We start from the raw sequence: 17,857 nt of genomic DNA, 5'->3' as shown, positions 1-17,857 counted from the left end.
TAAGTATATATATAGTATAAGATTTTATAAATAAGTGAAATAAAGCGCAAAAATTCTTAATATGTCAGTAATAAAAAACAAAACTTTATTTATTAAATTATAAATATGCACATTACATAAAAAAATATACATGACTCGTTCGTATTCATTAGACAATTACAATTTATTCATAAAACAATCCTCATTTTTTCTATTTGTAATGCACATTTTACTTTTTAAACGTGAAAAGAAGAGATTAATAAAGAGACAAATGTCTATATTTATTGTTATTATTATAATACTTAATCAATTTAATCATTTCTAATATCGCAATTATGTGTGAATACACAAGCAACAATTCTTTCGGAGCATCTGAAATTTTTTTTTAATATACTGCAATTGTATGTTTTTAATGTAGTAATTGTATTACAAACATAAATATTAATTGCTTTATAATATTATGTTAATAAATATATACAGCAAAGTCAGCTGATCATAAATGCCTTTAAAAACATGCGTTTCAAATACATGCGCGTTTTACCAAAAAATATAACAAAATGCCTTTATACACTCTTAATACTCTTAAAGCATAAAATTTAAAAAAATAAAATATAATTATTGATTCGTCTGTTGCTGTTTCAATTTGTCTAACGCAGGTGGCAGAAGGTTGACAAAGTCCTTAGACACCTGTATAAAGGAATATTTGTTCAGTTCTTCTTGCTTTTCAGGATGATTAGTGTAATAATTAATTATAAAGCTGTAAGCGTCGATGCTCTTCTGCATGTTCTCTATCCTCTTCTGCACGTCGGTAGGTATAATCTTATTGTACAGTCTTCCAATGTGGAAATAACAATACAACGCCTGATTTAGCTGATCGTCCAAAAAAGACTCAACGCCGTTATTGGATTTATTCGTCTCTAAGGAATTCAAATATGACTGATAGTGCTTAATGCTACTTGTCGCTAAACGCTCGATCTTCTCCACCATTTGAGTGGTAGGTTTTTCATTAGACTCTTGCAGACGATCGATCTTTATTTCCAAGATCTCCAAATATGTATCTGCCAGCTCAAGCCATATCTCCCTGCAAATGATACGATAGAAACGTGGACTCAAACCTTGAATTACCTTCTCTAGGGCGTCTATTCGCCGTTTGTGCATCTTTGCCTGTCTGTCCCCGTTGTCTTCGAAGAACGCCAGGCATTTGAACGCTTGAGAAAGATCCTGCACGATATACGCGTAATCCGATGCGTGATTCTCAAAGGTGTAATACTTCATCGCCTTGTCGAGCCATTTTCGGATGTTCAAGAACACTGGTCTGGCATCGATGAAGTCTAACACAAATTTATCTGTGACTTCATTGGCGATTGGTTGCAATTCTGATTCCAAATCTACAAATATCATGTTTTCCGTGTCCTCATTTACTTCACTGCTTTCCGCAACCTGTTTTACTTCACTAATGACTTCTGTAGGTTTCGTATTTTCCGACTGATCGTCCTGTTCAGCTCTCTTCATTAATCTTTCCTTGGATGAGCCTAGAAGAGCAATACCATACTTCACCCAGCATCTAGCGACATCCGCTGATCTGTGATTGTACTTTTCATATTCTGCATTCAAACTATCACTCATTTCCTTAGTGTCCTTTGTCTCCAAGATCTGTAAATATTTCTGTAACACACATGATGCTGCGGCTAAGTGATGTCTCGCTTGTGGAAATTTGTCATGCTCTACAAAGTATTGAGATATTGTTGCAGCATTCAAAGCCCACTCGATGTAATCCAAATTTTGGGTTATCTTATTCTGACTTAGCTGCTTGCTCAGTGTTCTGTGACAATACAGGGCAAAGTTGTACTTGTCATCCAGCTCACGGCACACTTGCGCTAAGTAATACAAGGTCAAGGTGTGAAGTTTTTCAAGTAAACTCTTGGGACACAGATCTCCCTCTATTTCTTCGATGCCTATGATAGTCATCATATTAATAGGATCAAGGCAAACGTCCTCTGTAAACTTAATGTACAAACTTTCCGCTTGCTGCAAGTAATCCTTAGCTTCTATAAGTGAACCTTGCTGTGCAAGAACTATACCCATTTGATTGTTAGCGCTTATAACTGGTAAAATACCTTCAGGTGTCAATTTGCTCACTTCTAACAGATTAATACACCTTGTGAAATGTTCCTTAGCAAGTTGTGTATCTTGCATATCAGCTTGCAATATACCTATGTTCAGATGAGTTATTGCAGTCATTGCAGATGAGAAAGTTTCTTTGGTAAGCACTTCCAGTATGTCCATTAAGATTTCCATAGCCTTAGATTTCTTCTCGTAAAGTTCATTCGGAGTGCTCTTTGCTTCATGTTCCTTCAACATACTCTGAACCTCTTGGTATTTCTCTGTCACCCACGTTCGTGGGTAATCGGTTGTCTCAGTGCTTTCCATCTTGTAAACAAAATGTTTTGACGTTGAAATGCTTAAATTTTGAATTATGTCTGCTTAATTTTTTTGAACATTTGATCTTTTTAACAAGATTTATATCAAGATTTTATTAAATCTATCCCAAGAATATTTAAAATCGTGCAGATCGGCTATTAGCATTATAAAATTGTGATATAGCTATTGCGATTGTGGTACCTATCGATAAAAAAAATCATTAGATAATACACATCTTGAAATTAGAAATATTGGTTAGAAACAATCAAGTATTTTTATGTATAATCTTACCAACCTATTGATATCTTTATTGATAATAAACAATACGAGGCACAGAATAATCACAAAACGATGTTAACACGATGGTTTTCATACATAAGATGCAATACACGTGCAGCTAATGAGAAGCCAATCATCCACTACAACTGGAATGCACTGGAATGGGCACTGAATCGCTTATTGCGAGCCGAGAGAGAACCATATGTCGTGTATTGATGTCCTTTTTCGCATACATGTGCTGCGTAGAACGCTTTGCGCAGCACATGTATGTACATACACGTCTCGGTTGTGTGCGTGTCCCCTCCACCATGGTACTCTTGGTATTGGCCAGGTCGGCTCGAGGCTCGAGTTTGAATTACTGGTGAGCATTCATAGAGTGAGCATTACACCCGAAGAATAAGGAGAAGCCTTATTCTTTGATTACACCGTAAAATACATAAAATACTGTAGTGTGTGTTTCCATTCTCGCTAGTGAATATAAGTAGACAATTAAGAAGTTAAATATGAATTATTTTGATTTTCTGCCCGACGAAATGTTGTTATCAATTTTGTATTATTGTGATCCACGCAGCTTGGCACGACTTTGCTGCGTATGCAAACGGTTTAATAACATAATATATACTATCTTGGATGAGAAATCTAATCATTTGCTAGTGACGAATCAGAAGTCCGAAAGGTTTCGTAAAAAGTAAGTTAAATAATGCTTAATCTTTTTAAATTACATAATTATATATAATCAATTAATGAATATGGTAGTTTTCCACCAAGAGACACAAGCGACACAAAAGTATTGTTCTCTCTGTTGCTCATTGAATGTCGAACAAAAACAGAGTGATACTTGTGTCGATTTGTGTCAACTTGTGTTCTTTGCTGGAAAACATAAACACTATATAAAGTGTTTGTCTCAACACGTGGAGTGCATCTCAGTCACGTGGCGTGGAGCGCACATGACCCAAGTTTCGTGAAAAATAAGTTAAATAATGCTTAATCTTGATTTGTATTTAAATTTATTCTAGAATTTTTTAAATTATATAATTATATATAATTAATTAATAAATATATAAAGTATTTGTCTTGACACGTGGAGCGTGTATGACCCACGTGGCGTGAACGGAAAAAAATTATATACAGTGCGTAGCAAAAGTTTTAGAACGGCATATTATTTTAGAAAGTATTGGTTTATTGTAAAAATGTTTCAAACAAAAATAGTAGGGCTTAAAAAAATCTATTAGCTGGTGATATTTATTTGAATAACCTTGAAAAACAAAAGAATTTTAAATGGAAACCCCTACCCAATCAGCAGACAATATTTTTAAAATGTATTTTTAATTTTTATTTTTAAAATGCATTTTGAATTTTTAATATTTATGATGTCCATTAATTGTACATTGTAAATTTTTGAAAAACATTTTAAAAACATTAAAATCAAGAATTAAGGGGAAAGCCTCGTATGAATCGCTAAAACGAAAGTGATTTTTAGGAATTTTTTTTTTTATATCTTATATTACCGTTAACCGAACGCCCCGCCGCGTGTGCGTATACCTGCGCGCAAGAAATGGGCTGTGGATTCTTTAAAACTTCGAATTTTATTCTGTAATTTTGGGTTACAGTTATTGGTTAAGCCCCTTTTTATTCATTTAAAAAATGTTTATTTTAATACTTTCTCTAACTTGCTATTTTAAACGAATATTTCATGTAAAATATATAATTAATAAACATTAAAATAAACATTTTTTTAATGAATAAAAAGGGGTTTATCCAATGATTGTAATATTTTTAAAATGTTTTTAAAAATCTTTTTCAAAAATAAAAAAAAATTTTTTTTAAAACATTCTCTGCCAGTTGGGTATTTTTTATTGCACATTCTTGTAGCTGAAGTCGAGACATTTTTAAAACACTATAATAAAGTATTTTTTTCATTAAAGTACTTTTCGAGTTATAAAACTTGTAAATGACAGTACCGCCGGCATTAACATTATCCAAGATGTTTGAGACCTTTTTTGCACTTCTCATATTTACATTATGAAAAGCAAAAATATTCTCGGTTCTCTATAAGAATACATTGAAAAACGTGTTATTTTATTTCACAGATGTGCGCCATTATTATCTTCGTATACTTCAAAATTTAATATTTATTACAACTGGAAAAACAAACAGTATACATCACGAATAAAAGTCTCAAGTGTTTCATATTTTTCATTACAAATTACTGAGCACTATGTTGTTTGTGCTACGGACAATTACATGGTAGCTTATACGCGCACTAAGGACGGTGCAATTAATAAAGTCATTAGTAGATTCTGTGACTCTAATATTATGAATATTTTTCATTGGAATAATATTATAATAACTTGTCATTCGTGCGTATTTATTATAAATTCTATTTAATTTTTTTTTAAATTTTTTACAAAAATTTTTACAAAAATTTTTACAAAAATTCTTGCAGAAATTATGATATCGGACACTGGAAAATTGATTTCGAAGATGAATACAAGTATCCAATTGTAGAATTAAAAATGTATTCTAATGACTATTCCATTGCAGCTATAGATGTAACGTCACAATACATTATTTCAGGTTCAAGAAATAGTTCAATAAAGGTAAGATTTAAAAACTTGCAATAATGCGCTTGATTAATGTAAAATGTAAAACCTATTTTTGCTCAGATACGAAAATATTTACATGAAGGAGATGTAGAGAGAGAGGAAGAAATAATTGATACCAAAATTTATGATGCGAGAACAATCTCAATTGATCCTACAGGAACGCTATTTATTGCTAATATTGACAAAACATTTTCGACTTTTGGTAAGTTAATATATTTTTTTAATGGCATATAAAATTAATTTAGTTACGTTAAAAGTTACATGAGCAAAAAATTAACTTAGTTAAAGTTACGTTAATATTAAATTAACTTAAGTTAAAATAGAAGTTAATCTTGAAAATCATTATTTATATTAAATTAAGATATCGTAATTTTTTAAAATTGCATTCTAAATAACAAAACAAGAAAATAAATATTGACATTTACATTAACGCATTTAAAATTAACTAAATTAAATTAAAAGTTATTAACTTTTTATTTAACTTTTAACTTTCTAGATGATATCCCAAACCAAAATGAAATTGTCTTCTTTGATATCAGTAAAAAGTAAGTTATGTTTCAATTAATTAAACTTACATGTATTTGATTAATCACTGTTTGTATATATTTGGAATAATTTACAACATACTAATATAAAGAAATTTTAGTGTTGAAATAATTAGAAGAAATATCGATATCAATTATTTGGACACTAAATGGCAGAATCCGCAAAGTATTCTCATGCTTGACAACAATTGTATTAAAAAAATGGATACAAGGTAATATATCTTATTGTTATGTTAATTGACCGTTCAATTTAATTATATTTATTACTATAATTTCAGAACATCCGAATTTGTACAAACATGGAATAATTCAATGGCGGGTAGAGTAAAAAGTCGTTACCACGTTTATAACGCTTATTTTACATGTTTCTCATCGGATGATTCGTATACTATTATAACGGGACACTCGGATGGTGCAATTATTTTATGGGATCAAAGACAAAATAATCCTGTTCAGGTTTGTATTAATTCCAAATTACATGCATCTTATATTATATTAGTTACATATATTACTAACTTTATCTTAAAAATTTTTAGATGTATGAAAATTTCACATGTGTAAACGCTGTACAATTTGACAGCAGTCATATGTTTGTTGCTTCAGATCGTGGTTTACATGAAGTTATATTTATATAATAAAAATATTTTATATATATTGTTGAATCAGATCGAGTTATCTTTTCTATTTTCTCCATTGTTTCGATCTTAGTTCGGGTGAGTCGGATGAGCCTTATCACTGCGGCTCTCTGAATCAGCCGCAGTGCAGGCTACAAAAAACAAACCTTATAACATGAGACGAATTGCACTAGAGTTTCAAACGTCAAATAGAGTCCAAACCTGACCTAACAAAATTTTAATTTAGATACAAAAGTATAATTATATATACTTAAATTATTATAATTTTTATACATTTTTGGATTTTAATTATTATTAAAATTTTTGAAAAAAATTTTAATTTAAGTTACCGCCAAAAAGAAAAATACAGTAATGCCATTGGCCGCATTCAGCGGACTCAACCAGTTGAGCAAAGTTACTAGATTTTCTGCTGAATGATACTGTTGATTTGTTGGCTCTAAAAGTAAGAGCCAATCACGTTCGATTGCTACTGAACGGTTCGTTCCGCTGAATGCGTCCATTATATAATTAGTTGAAATTATTTCAGAAATTGTCGCACGGTGACATTTGTTTCTCATGATGTGGCGAGCGTGCATCCGCGCGAGTTGCAGCTGAGAGCGCAGCTGACGGCGGTTGTGCGCGAGAGAGAGAGAGAGAGTCAGTCGTGCTGTTGTAATTGGTGTTTATCTGTCACGAATATTTTTTTCTTTCGCTGTTTTACGAGTCGGACGTTGTTATCCGCACACCGGACTGTGTCGCGGATAAAGTGTGTACGCGTGTACGTTGTCCCGTCAGTGCCATATGTACTTCCTCGTTGACGACCGTGGTCGATATGTGGGTGAAGCCACAAGAAGTGTTGCTCGCCAATGCGTTCTGGTAAAGTCGCATTTATGTGCACGTGATTTTTATTTCATCGCGGCCGACAGCGTTGGTTATATCGTGTCTGGTTTTCCCGCTCGATCTGGCGATTGCAGCGATTATTACGACCTCGAGTTTGAATGGATCGTAAATCGCTGAAAGCGAGATTGTCGGCGTCGCTCTGATTGTTTACATTATGTCAAAGACAGCTGACGGGAAATTCTCTCTCCGCGGACTGGAAATTCGTCGGTTCTTACCACGCAGTGCGATTGCGGGAATGCCAATTTGTGCGTCGCTTGTTAGCGTAGTAAATTTGCGTCGCTTTGGCAAGGGAAGGAATTATCGCTTATTATCGTGGCATTGACAAAGTTTCATTTTTAAAAGCACGAACTTACGTAGATAACGACCGTGACACGCTAGTAAAAGTATGTATAAATGTGACGCCGTTTGCCGTCATGCGAGTATATCTGGTTATAATTGATAAGCGGCGAACGTGATGTCGAAATCAATGCGAAATCATATCGTTACGAAAATACTTGGGACTAATAGACGCGTGCTGTGAAACATATACATTATTAAAGTGATTAATTATTTCTTCATGAATCTCAATAATAATAGTAATCAATATCCGTTAGATTTTCCGTTTTGTAATCCGTTTACTTACTTTCCAATTAATATTTTCAAGCAACTATTTATTATTTCTTCATTGTTTCGATATTATTTTAGATATTATTTATTATTATTACAGATTATTTATTACATTCTCATGCAAAATATATCTTTATGTTAATTCTCTCTTTCTCAAATATGTACAGAAACGGTATGCTTAATTTTTAAAATTCTTAAAATAGACAATATTGTAAATTTGATTCAGTTTTTTTTATTTCCTAATGTAGGACTACTGAACAAGCAACTGTATATTTCGTTTTACAACGTCGCAAAGGTCATGGGAAAGCGAAGGGTCTCACCTCCATATTGGTGGGCACATTGGACAGTGTCTTTGACACTAAACCACCACCATTCAGAATTCTTCACCAGACACCATCATCGGAGGTTTATTGGGGTAATGGATTATAATCGAAATCTAAAAGATTGTAGTCTAAGAGATAAGGTATATAAAATATTTTGAGAGAGAGCTAATTTCCCTTTATATATATATGTCATGTATGATATATATATGTCATACGTATAATAGATATGTCATTTTGGTCCAAATATATAATTGTGCTTTACAATTGTTATTAAATATTAGTTTCTCCATATATTATTTATATGTGAAAATATATAAAGCAGCAGATATGTATGCAAGTCTTGTTTTAATAGCAGTGATAATAACACAGTAACTGATAGCAGTGTCATTAGCATAAACAAATGCCAGCTGTGTGAGACAAATGCTGAAAGGAAGCACAACAAGTTTAGTGCTTTTACCTATATTTAATTTTATATTTATGTAATAATTTAAAAAAAGATTAGGAATTAGATTATATATATATATAAATATTTGTTTTAACAAATTTGAATTCCTAACTTGCTTTTCTTTCATTGAAAACTTGTAGAAGTGGCATGTTCCTTGACTCACGAAGAGATTTTGCAAGATTGGGAATGGCTTCACTCGAATTTAATGACTACCCTCACGTCGTTCGATAGCGAAGAAGAGATTACGGAATTTGTTTGCTGCAAAATTCAATCTATAATAGCAAATAGCATTCCGGATTCGCAGTTTGCAGATGGTATAATTATTGGTGGTTACTTCAATCGTAAGAATGAGAATTGCAAGTGCATAAATTGACCATTAATATTACTGTTTTTTCAGAAGAGGATCCAGAATCTTTCAAAACTGTTTCGTTTAAATTTCACCAATTGTTCAATATCCCCAAAGAGGACAAATTGGTCAATTATTACTCATGCAGGTGTTTATAAATTTCAAATTTATATTTTAAAAAAATAACCTTCAGTATATATTTGCAATAAATGATAAAATGACATTTTTCTTTTAGTTACTGGAAATCTCGACTACCTAGACAAGGATGGCTCTATTTATCCGTGAATCATATGTGTTTTTATGCATATATACTAGCAAGGGAAACGAAATTGACCGTAAGATGGACGGACATTACCGAATTGAGTAAAACTAACTCCCTTCTAGTTCCAGACAGTATACGTGTTGTAACGCGTGACAATAAAGAAGTATACATTAACATCTCTACTATTTTCAATATATATTGTGATAAGTACCATATGAAAACTGATCAGTTCTCAATTTTCTTCTGTTGCAGCATTATTTTTCTATGTTTTTACACAAATCCGAAACGTATTCATTAATGGAACAACTGACCAATATTGCTATGAAGAGGTTCTATTTTCAAAATAAAAAATATTCTAACATTTTTATTTCATACTTTACTGATATTGATTTTTATTTTTCTCAGACTTATTGATGAAAAAAGTGGATTCAACGAAGACAGAGACTTATTGAATAAATTAAGGTATATTTCGACACAATCACGTCGCTTTTTATTAAAAAAAAAAAACAAAAATGAACATTGTGTCAATTTTAGCAAAAATGTGCCTAAAAAGCCGTCATTCTTAAAGAGGGATCTTGATGCACGAGCACATTCGGAAGCGTACAGGCTTCAGTTTAGGTTGCCAGGGACCGAGAAGTTGGATGGTAGCATCGATGCAACTTTATGGACTCCGTATAACAAAAGATACGTCTGGGGAAAGATATATTTATCTCAAAACTATCTTTGCTTTGAAAGTAGGGTAAATATCTTTCTAAAATAAATGAGTGAGAAGTAAAAATAATTCTAAAGTTCACTTATTGCTTGCCTATTTATCCAGGTGAGACGACAAGTCAGCTTGGTTGTGCCTCTGCGGGAGGTGACGCTCGTCGAACCGGCGGAAAATCAGTCCAGCACAGGAGCGGATAAGTCGATACTCGTCACTACGTCGCGTTCGTCGTTTCTGTTCGCTCAAATACATGACAGGGATTTCGTGGTGCAGAAGATCTCCGAGCTCCTGGCAAAGTCTAAACTCAATTACACGTACGTTTGCTCATTAGCGATATTTTTCAGCAGATATAAAACATTGATACAACAATACGTGAATCGCAATCTTGGTATATGCATTGGTGTAGAGCAAGAGAAAACGCGTGTTCGACGAATTCTTCGAGCAGTAATATCAGTAACTGCGAGGAAGCGAAGCCTGTGGAGCAGTGGAAGTCTCAACCACCGTTGATGACGCTGTTCAAAGCTCTGCTGACTCCCGAAGCCGCGCTGAAGCAAGAAGCTAAAGAGAAGCAGTGGGAGCTGCACTTTGCCGAATACGGAAGGGGTATTACGATGTACAGGACTACGGAAACGGTGAAACTTGTTATTCAAGGAATTCCGCAATGCCTGAGAGGAGAAGTTTGGCTCACTTTTTCTGGTAAGATATGAGTGATTTAGTATGTCGAATAACGCTGAACTTTAATACATAAAACATGTCGCTTTGTTACAGGTGCCTTAAATGAGAAGGCAATGAATCCTGATTTATATAAGTCGTTGGTTGAGCAATCCCTTGGTAAATCATGCCAAGCGAACGAAGAAATTGAAAGGGATTTGCATAGATCGTTACCGGAACATCCAGCTTTCCAGTCCGACACCGGAATCAGTGCGCTGCGAAGGGTGCTGTCCGCCTACGCGTGGCGAAATCCTCAGATCGGTAAGTTCAATGCACTTCGGGATACATTTTTGTAATGCGAATTATTTAAATTACTAAACATTAATTTATCAAAAGCCGATGTTCTTCAGATATGAGAAGTTTTTTATGTTAACAAATCTGGACGTTTCTCAACATATTATTTAAAAAAATAATTAGTTTAATAATATTACTATTTGGCGACGTTGTTAATGTGAATTCGTTTTTTTGTTGTTATTGTCAGGTTATTGTCAGGCAATGAACATAGTAGCTTCAGTTCTGTTAATCTATTGTTCGGAGGAGTCCGCATTCTGGCAGTTATGCAACGTTTGTGAGTCATTATTACCTGATTATTATGACCGGAGAGTGGTTGGCGCTCTCGTTGATCAAGGTCTTTTAGAGGAACTGGCCGCCGAGCATTTACCAGTTTTACATGCCAAGTTACAGGAACTCGGCTTGATTAAAGTGATATCATTATCTTGGTTTTTAACGATATTTTTAAGCGTCATGCCAACCAGCAGTGCTGTGAATATCATGGACTGTTTCTTTTATGACGGAGCAAAAGTTATTTTTCAGGTAAAATACTGAATATTAACGAGTACACGTCTTTAACTTTTAAATATTTTTACGAAGATTTTGATAAAAATAAATTTGATTAAACTTCAACAAATTATTTCACAAGAGACTTTTATTGTAGATAAATTTATAACAGAAATTTTTATTTAACTTCATGATATTATTTATTTTTTTGTTACATTTTATAATGAACACAATGACATTTAAAGTAATTAGATCTTTTTTCCTGTATCAGATAGCGTTGACAGTGTTGGAGTGGAATCAAGACAAGTTACTCAATTGCCGCGATGACGGGGAGGCTATGCAATTGTTAACAGATTACCTCGGTGGCGTTTACAACGATGAAGGCCCGATATTTCCTCGGCCAGTTGACAGTACAGCACCTAATAGAGCAAGTTTATACATATATTTACATTATTTCACGCCTTTAATATGATATATCAATTTAAAAGATATTTTTTATTATAGAGTATATCTGTTCAAACGTTAATCTATGAAGCTTATTCGAGATACGGTTCACTGACAATCGGTGGAATAGAAAGATTGCGCTTGAAGCATAGACTTAGGGTGGTTCAAAGTCTCGAGGATGGAATCGAAAAGAACGTAATCAGAAGCGTCATTATCGATAAATACATGAAAATGGAAGAATTGCAGGTAATGCAAATTTCTTTTTACAAACAGATCACACAAAGCGTGATATATATCTTCATTATTCTACACGTGTGCACAGGAATTGTTGAGCTTAGTGAGAGAGGAGTTAATGAGTCAACGTAAATCCGAACCCGACCGCTACGATCCCACTCAACCGCCGTACGAAGCGTATAAAGTGGACTTTGACTTGTTCAGAATATTATTCGGCGGCCTCTCCCCATGGGGAAAATGCACTCAAGCTGAATCTCTTTCCGCGCGACTATTTCGCGTAAGTTCATTCATTCATTGCGGCACAGCAATCTTGATTTGAACAAGCGACGGTATTTTTTGCGCTCTTTAAAATCGCGTTGAATTCTAAATAACTGATATTCGGTCACTTACATTTATCTGTTTGAATAACTGATATTTAAGGAATATTCTTTCAGTTGATGGACCGCAATCGTGACGGTTTGTTAAATTTCCGGGAACTAGTGCAGGCTATAGGAATGACAGCGACGGCCGACTTGACGCAGAGACTAAAACTCTTGTACACGCTGCATTTGCCGCCACTTCTCACACCCGCCGACTTTGAATCTCCGACACATTCAGCGGGTGAATATTCAGATTGTCGATTAGCTTGCTAATTTGGGGGCCCATTTTTTTATTTGTATGTTTATCTGCGTATGTAAATTTATGAAATCGATTAGACGGTGCTGAAGTGGCGGCGGAAGCTACGGATTTCTTCGACAGCATGGAGCAGAGCGTAGCTTCCTTGGAGATGCCGATCAGTCTGGCGGAAGAGCCGACGGTGGGTACATTATCCCGGTCCACGAGCTTAAATAGCCAGCAAGGGGATCAATCGTGGGAAGTTCAGAGTATGGGCAGTCTGCGCTCGATGATAGCGTCGAAAGACAGTCCATTGGATCTTAAAACCGTGCCAAAAATGTCTCAAGGACACTTCATAGCGTTATGGAAAACCCTTTACGATATGTTTCCCGCGCAACCCGAAGAACAGGAAACGTATCATTGTATTGCTTCCATAGGTAAGATATTTTTATTATCGCACGTATTTTGTTTTGTATTTTTTACTATTCTATAACAGCATTTTAAATGGGATAATTAAATAATAAAATAAACTGAAACCTAAAATAATAAAAAATTGTAGGTACACTTCTACTCCAATTAGGAGATGTCGGCAAGAAGTTTTACGTAGAGAGAGAAGAATCTGAAGATAGCTTACTTCTAGCCGCTTCTGCCGCTCAACAAACTTCCTCAGTCATCGAAAGAGTGCGTATTTTTAAATGCTGACGGTGCTTTTTATCGCAACAATAAATTTGTTTATTACCGAGGCTTTCCTTTTCAGTCACCCGATCGTAATGGAAATCCGTCAAGTATATCGTCATCCGCCGATCCCGATTGGGCGATAACCGTCGAGCAATTTTTGGCGTCCGCTTTGACCGGGCAGGCGATAGTGGACTTCTTCGGTAAACGGACCGATCTTATGGAAGCTATGACGACATTAAAGAATCGTAGGTTCAATCGAGTCCACTCCTTGTCGGACACTCCAACTCTGAACGGATGACACACGGTAATGAATGTGTAAGAGAGTGGTATGACATCTACTTCTCAAGCATATTTCGCTTAGGTAAATTGACGAAAGAGAAAACACATAAAAGAAATTCAATTGCCATCGGAAAAGGAATTTTAATTCGAAAAGAAAATTTATTCGCGTGGCATTTGTACAATGTAGTAGTCATAGACGATATAAGTTCATATATATTCATTGGTACCCCCTTAAAACCGCGTCAGGATTTGTGCAATTACTTCTTTCAACTGTTAAATATTTTTGATAAATACTTTTTGTCGAGTGCAATTACGTACTGCATTACGTTTGCTTTTAACAGTTTCTAACATCTTTTTTTACACAACAAACAAATCGATACCTTAACTCCAAAACCTTGTATCTCGAATTTTTGACCAATTTCACTTTTTCTGTTATTATGATTTAGTATTTTTATTTTTTTATGTATCAAATTTTTTTGAAATAATCCCAAAAATTTATTTATTAACAACTTTAAATTATTTTAATTCAAAATCTGTGATAAATTAATTGAAATTTATTATAAATAAGTAATTTTTAATGTTTTCGGTAAAATTTGGATTTTTTACAAGGTTTTGGTTTAAGGTATCGAAATATAATCGTATTCCAATGTATTATACAGCGAAAAATGCTTTGATCGCTTTCTTTATAAGCTTTTTTTTTTTTAAGATATGGTTTAATTGCTACCGTATTAATAACTGTATTATTAATTTTTCAAAAGTACTCCACGACAGGGCATATGTTCCATATATATAATGTATGGCCTACCTTATTAAAATCGTATGTCTGGCAAATGTGCTGTTGCGTCAATAGCAAATACTCAGGGTAAAGATTTAAAACCAATTCTATTACTTTAAGATTATCTATGTAAGTAATGAGGGTTTTCCAGTCTAACTAATATTAATGCGACGCATAAAATTCTCTAAAAAAGGAAAAGACAAATGTGATGACATTTCCCAGACGTACTATTTTTTTCTAGAAATGTATCAGACGATTGAGGATAACAACTTGTTAAACAAATATTGCATATACGTTAATAAGTTCGTTATATTTTACTTATAGGTACGTTATTCTAATTTCTAGTTTTGCTTTACGACATTAAACACTATCATGTACAAACATTATTAAATAATGACATATTTGTCGAGTATTATTTACTTAATTATAAGAGACAAGTGGAAATCTTGATTAGGAGAGAAAAAAAATTATTTTGAACGCTTCATATTTATAACAGAAATTTATACCAGAGCATTATGATCATTGCAAAATTTCTAAAGAAACACAGAATTTTTCCTGAGATGGCATCATTGTACATCTATGATAAATTTTAGTGAAAAGAAAAAAGATATTAATATACAAATGTACGTAAAATATTTCAACAAAAATATATATTATTTCAGAAGAACAAAAATAATAGAACAGAACGTTTGTTATAAGTTATTCATTTTTTTATAATTTGGTCACAATATTAATTCAAATTTACACATGTCTAAACAATTATTTATGAACATTGTACGCAAATAGCATAAATTAATCTCGCATATTCAAACGAGGAAATATAACGCAATTTTGATACACAGTATTATTTGACAACTGATTCGTTGCCTTTCAATAATAAAAGTTTTTGATCAATTTGATTCGTTCATGACAAATTCTGAAATATTCGGATTCGTGATTGTCCACGCAGTTGTTTTCAACTTATAAATTAAAAAGGTTTATAACTTATTATGAGAAAAAGAAAACTGATTAACTAGAAGACTTTTGTGATGTGTCAAAACTTTTTTGGTCCATCGAGTTTCAAAATTGTGTCGTTATCCAAGATAATAAATGCAAAACAAATTCATGTAAACAGTTTTAGATGATAATAATCATAGCAGATTGCATCGTACACGACTATGCCTAAAAATACCGAATCATTTATTTCGTAAAAAGATTTTCTAATATTCCTAGTCTGCAGTAAAAAGGAATCGCTGCATAACTTTGTCCTATTCTAGATAGAAACGGATTTTAATATAACAGAAAAATTCATTATAATTCATGGAGATCAGCCAATTCCGATTGTACATGACACATGATTATACATAACACTTTAGTGATAATTTTTATTTTTATATAATTAGTATTCTCTCATGAGCATAACTGAGCGTGACTCGCGAGTGCTACTGTGGCATACTATCTTGACATCCAGCAGTCTTATTATATCAATGTATTATATGTGTATATAAAGATATTTCATACTTATAAATGTATGTATAAAATGCATATAAAATAAATGTCATACAATATATACTTGCAAATAGTGATTCGTCTTACTTTAGACATCATAAACGAATCAAGTTCAAAAGTTAACACTGTGATAGACATTATTCGTAACAAGTTTCAAAATATATATAAAAATTGTGAGATTGCCGTTGATAAAAATCAATACATAAATGTGCAAAAAAGGCTTTACAAATTTTAATTCGTATCTTCAGATCGTCTTCTATTGATGAAACATATTTCTAATATCGTTTCTTCGCAAATATTCACTTCTGAAATATGATTTTTGCGTTTTATGCTAATTTTGTTTAATACAAAATAAATACTTGTAATACCATCCATATATCTAATAATAAAGTTGTTGCAAAAGTTAAAAAAAACACAATTGTACAGTTTTAAAATTTTTTTTTATTTATTGTAAATATAGTAAATGGTCATAATATGAATTAAAAGTTCTTCGGTAAAAGTCCATCCTTCTTTGTCAATCGCACTAAACAATCATCTGACTCACCCTGTAAACATAAGTTTAACATAAAGTTTCCATATAAAGAATCTAAAAAACTAAATAATGTAATATTAATATTATATATAATTAATCATACAAATATTGTCAATTGGTTAATAATGTAAAAACTTTACAGTGAGGAAATATTTATAATTGAATTAAATTTCTATAATTACTATAAACGTATGTAGAAATAACTTGTATATATACCATGCGACGAATTGCTCCACAGATTGCATACATCTTATGAGTGTCTGTCATGCGTCCAGTTTCTGGATCGACATCAGCCAGAGTTAGCTGTATGGATGCGTGATCCTTGGCGTGGATGATACGGTTGCTCGCAGAGCTGTAACAAAAAAAAAACAGTGGTTTATTATTTTAGTTCTATTGCATATAGTTTCTTACTTTTTTGTTTATTTTGCTGCGAATACGCATATTTCAATTTTAATGTAAAAGATGCAAGATAGTGCATTTATAAAAAGAACGATTTTTGCCCAAGCGCATTTTCTTTACCGGAAAATTCGATATCGAGTTATCTAACCTAAAATCACTTTATAGATTACATTATCATTGATTCAATACATACACACTAAAACCAATTTAAAGTGTTGTCGACTAAAAAATTGCGTATCAAACTTAAGACAATATTTAATTTAGCCATTGTAAAGTTTATAAAAATTATTCATAATCCACGTGTGCGTCTTACCATTTTCGTGGGATGTACAAGTCCACCAGAATTCCTTGATCGTTTTCCATTTTTTATAGCTATAATAATATCATAAAACAGATGATTAGTTTATTTTCAGAGCCGGAAAAATACGGCTGTGTTAATTATTTGATAAATACTTTACAGTTGCACTCGGTATAACCTATCTGTCACGATATGGCTACAGAAAGAGAAAATTCTACCGGATACACTCCGAAGTGCGGAAATATCATTCAATGTTACCACTTTACAACTTAATAAATCCCTAACCATTTGAATATTTCGCTGAGAATATTTCGCTGCAATAAATATTTAAAAGTAAGAAATATTATAGCATTACGACAAGCACGTTTAATATAAATTAAAAAATATAATTTTATATCATATCAAATTTAATTAAATTATTTTCATAAAAAAAATATCTATTAATTTATCCCTTACTTTTCTTATTATTAAAGACAGAATTTTTTCTATATAAAAATTATATCAAGATAATAATTGATTAATTGCAATTTAAAAAAGATTTCTGTATTCTGTTTTAACTTCTAATTGCTAAGCGCTAAAAGTATTTTTATTCTTTTATTATTTCCGAACGCGCAAG

At 32.7% G+C, this 17,857-nt stretch overlaps 4 protein-coding genes across 12 annotated transcripts; 2 read left to right on the top strand and 2 right to left on the bottom strand.

The window, feature by feature from the left end:
• Positions 1-64: 64 nt before the first annotated feature.
• On the bottom strand, positions 65-2,845 carry LOC105673998 (KIF-binding protein-like). The gene is made up of 2 exons (XM_067350415.1): positions 2,696-2,845; positions 65-2,601 (listed from the first exon to the last, which is right to left on the bottom strand). The coding sequence occupies exon 2, from the start codon at positions 2,407-2,409 to the stop codon at positions 595-597; it is 1,815 nt and encodes a 604-aa protein (XP_067206516.1). The 5' UTR covers positions 2,410-2,601; positions 2,696-2,845; the 3' UTR covers positions 65-594.
• On the top strand, positions 2,841-6,495 carry LOC105673997 (F-box/WD repeat-containing protein 4-like). Of its 3 annotated transcripts, XM_067350448.1 has the most exons (9): positions 2,841-3,040; positions 3,251-3,367; positions 4,770-5,039; positions 5,126-5,279; positions 5,346-5,487; positions 5,782-5,830; positions 5,932-6,042; positions 6,109-6,286; positions 6,367-6,495. In XM_067350448.1, the coding sequence occupies exons 1-9, from the start codon at positions 2,841-2,843 to the stop codon at positions 6,463-6,465; spliced, it is 1,320 nt and encodes a 439-aa protein (XP_067206549.1). In that variant the 3' UTR covers positions 6,466-6,495. The 3 variants fall into 3 exon arrangements, with proteins under 3 accessions (XP_067206549.1, XP_067206550.1, XP_012225446.1); XM_067350449.1 differs by lacking the exon at positions 4,770-5,039; XM_012370023.2 differs by lacking the exon at positions 2,841-3,040 and having other exon boundaries at positions 3,049-3,367.
• Positions 6,496-7,041: 546 nt separating this feature from the next.
• Tbc1d8-9 (TBC1 domain family member 8/9) lies at positions 7,042-16,073 on the top strand. Of its 6 annotated transcripts, none has more exons than XM_067350384.1 (19): positions 7,042-7,320; positions 8,199-8,365; positions 8,859-9,044; positions 9,116-9,212; positions 9,300-9,489; positions 9,579-9,655; positions 9,732-9,788; positions 9,861-10,065; positions 10,144-10,346; positions 10,439-10,728; positions 10,801-11,004; positions 11,225-11,556; positions 11,792-11,947; positions 12,025-12,210; positions 12,287-12,475; positions 12,633-12,798; positions 12,894-13,229; positions 13,352-13,473; positions 13,550-16,073. In XM_067350384.1, exons 1-19 carry the CDS (start codon positions 7,277-7,279, stop codon positions 13,766-13,768), a joined length of 3,426 nt encoding a protein of 1,141 aa, XP_067206485.1. In that variant the 5' UTR covers positions 7,042-7,276; the 3' UTR covers positions 13,769-16,073. The 6 variants fall into 6 exon arrangements, with proteins under 6 accessions (XP_067206485.1, XP_067206487.1, XP_067206486.1 ...); XM_067350386.1 differs by having other exon boundaries at positions 7,043-7,320; positions 8,859-9,032; positions 9,119-9,212; XM_067350385.1 differs by having other exon boundaries at positions 7,043-7,320; positions 8,859-9,032.
• A 357-nt stretch (positions 16,074-16,430) lies between these two features.
• RpS21 (ribosomal protein S21) lies at positions 16,431-17,525 on the bottom strand. 2 transcript variants are annotated; one of them, XM_012369868.2, is made up of 4 exons: positions 17,397-17,525; positions 17,257-17,315; positions 16,761-16,896; positions 16,431-16,557 (listed from the first exon to the last, which is right to left on the bottom strand). In XM_012369868.2, the coding sequence occupies exons 2-4, from the start codon at positions 17,304-17,306 to the stop codon at positions 16,492-16,494; spliced, it is 252 nt and encodes an 83-aa protein (XP_012225291.1). In that variant the 5' UTR covers positions 17,307-17,315; positions 17,397-17,525; the 3' UTR covers positions 16,431-16,491. The 2 variants fall into 2 exon arrangements, with proteins under 2 accessions (XP_012225291.1, XP_012225292.1); XM_012369869.2 differs by having other exon boundaries at positions 17,402-17,504.
• Between the last annotated feature and the right edge of the window lie 332 nt (positions 17,526-17,857).

The sequence above is a fragment of the Linepithema humile genome, chromosome 2 (genome assembly GCF_040581485.1).
Source record: "Linepithema humile isolate Giens D197 chromosome 2, Lhum_UNIL_v1.0, whole genome shotgun sequence".
In the NCBI taxonomy this organism is placed as follows: domain Eukaryota; kingdom Metazoa; phylum Arthropoda; class Insecta; order Hymenoptera; family Formicidae; genus Linepithema; species Linepithema humile.
Note: the sequence above shows the minus strand (reverse complement) of the source record. Positions and strands in the feature narration are given on the sequence as shown.

Excerpts from the sequence above, each read along its gene's own strand:
- LOC105673998 (XM_067350415.1), bottom strand. The coding sequence starts at position 2,409 with ATGGAAAGCACTGAGACAACCGATTACCCACGAACGTGGGTGACAGAG.
- LOC105673997 (XM_067350448.1), top strand. The coding sequence starts at position 2,841 with ATGGGCACTGAATCGCTTATTGCGAGCCGAGAGAGAACCATATGTCGT. Across the intron at positions 5,040-5,125 it reads ATTATAATAACTTGTCATTC|AAATTATGATATCGGACACT; the intron begins GTGCGTATTTAT and ends AAATTCTTGCAG. Across the intron at positions 6,043-6,108 it reads ATTAAAAAAATGGATACAAG|AACATCCGAATTTGTACAAA; the intron begins GTAATATATCTT and ends CTATAATTTCAG.
- Tbc1d8-9 (XM_067350384.1), top strand. The coding sequence starts at position 7,277 with ATGTGGGTGAAGCCACAAGAAGTGTTGCTCGCCAATGCGTTCTG. Across the intron at positions 8,366-8,858 it reads ATCATCGGAGGTTTATTGGG|AAGTGGCATGTTCCTTGACT; the intron begins GTAATGGATTAT and ends GAAAACTTGTAG. Across the intron at positions 9,490-9,578 it reads TAACGCGTGACAATAAAGAA|CATTATTTTTCTATGTTTTT; the intron begins GTATACATTAAC and ends CTTCTGTTGCAG.
- RpS21 (XM_012369868.2), bottom strand. The coding sequence starts at position 17,306 with ATGGAAAACGATCAAGGAATTCTGGTGGACTTGTACATCCCACGAAAA. Across the intron at positions 16,897-17,256 it reads TTGTACATCCCACGAAAATG|CTCTGCGAGCAACCGTATCA; the intron begins GTAAGACGCACA and ends TTTTTGTTACAG. Across the intron at positions 16,558-16,760 it reads GTGGAGCAATTCGTCGCATG|GGTGAGTCAGATGATTGTTT; the intron begins GTATATATACAA and ends TTATGTTTACAG.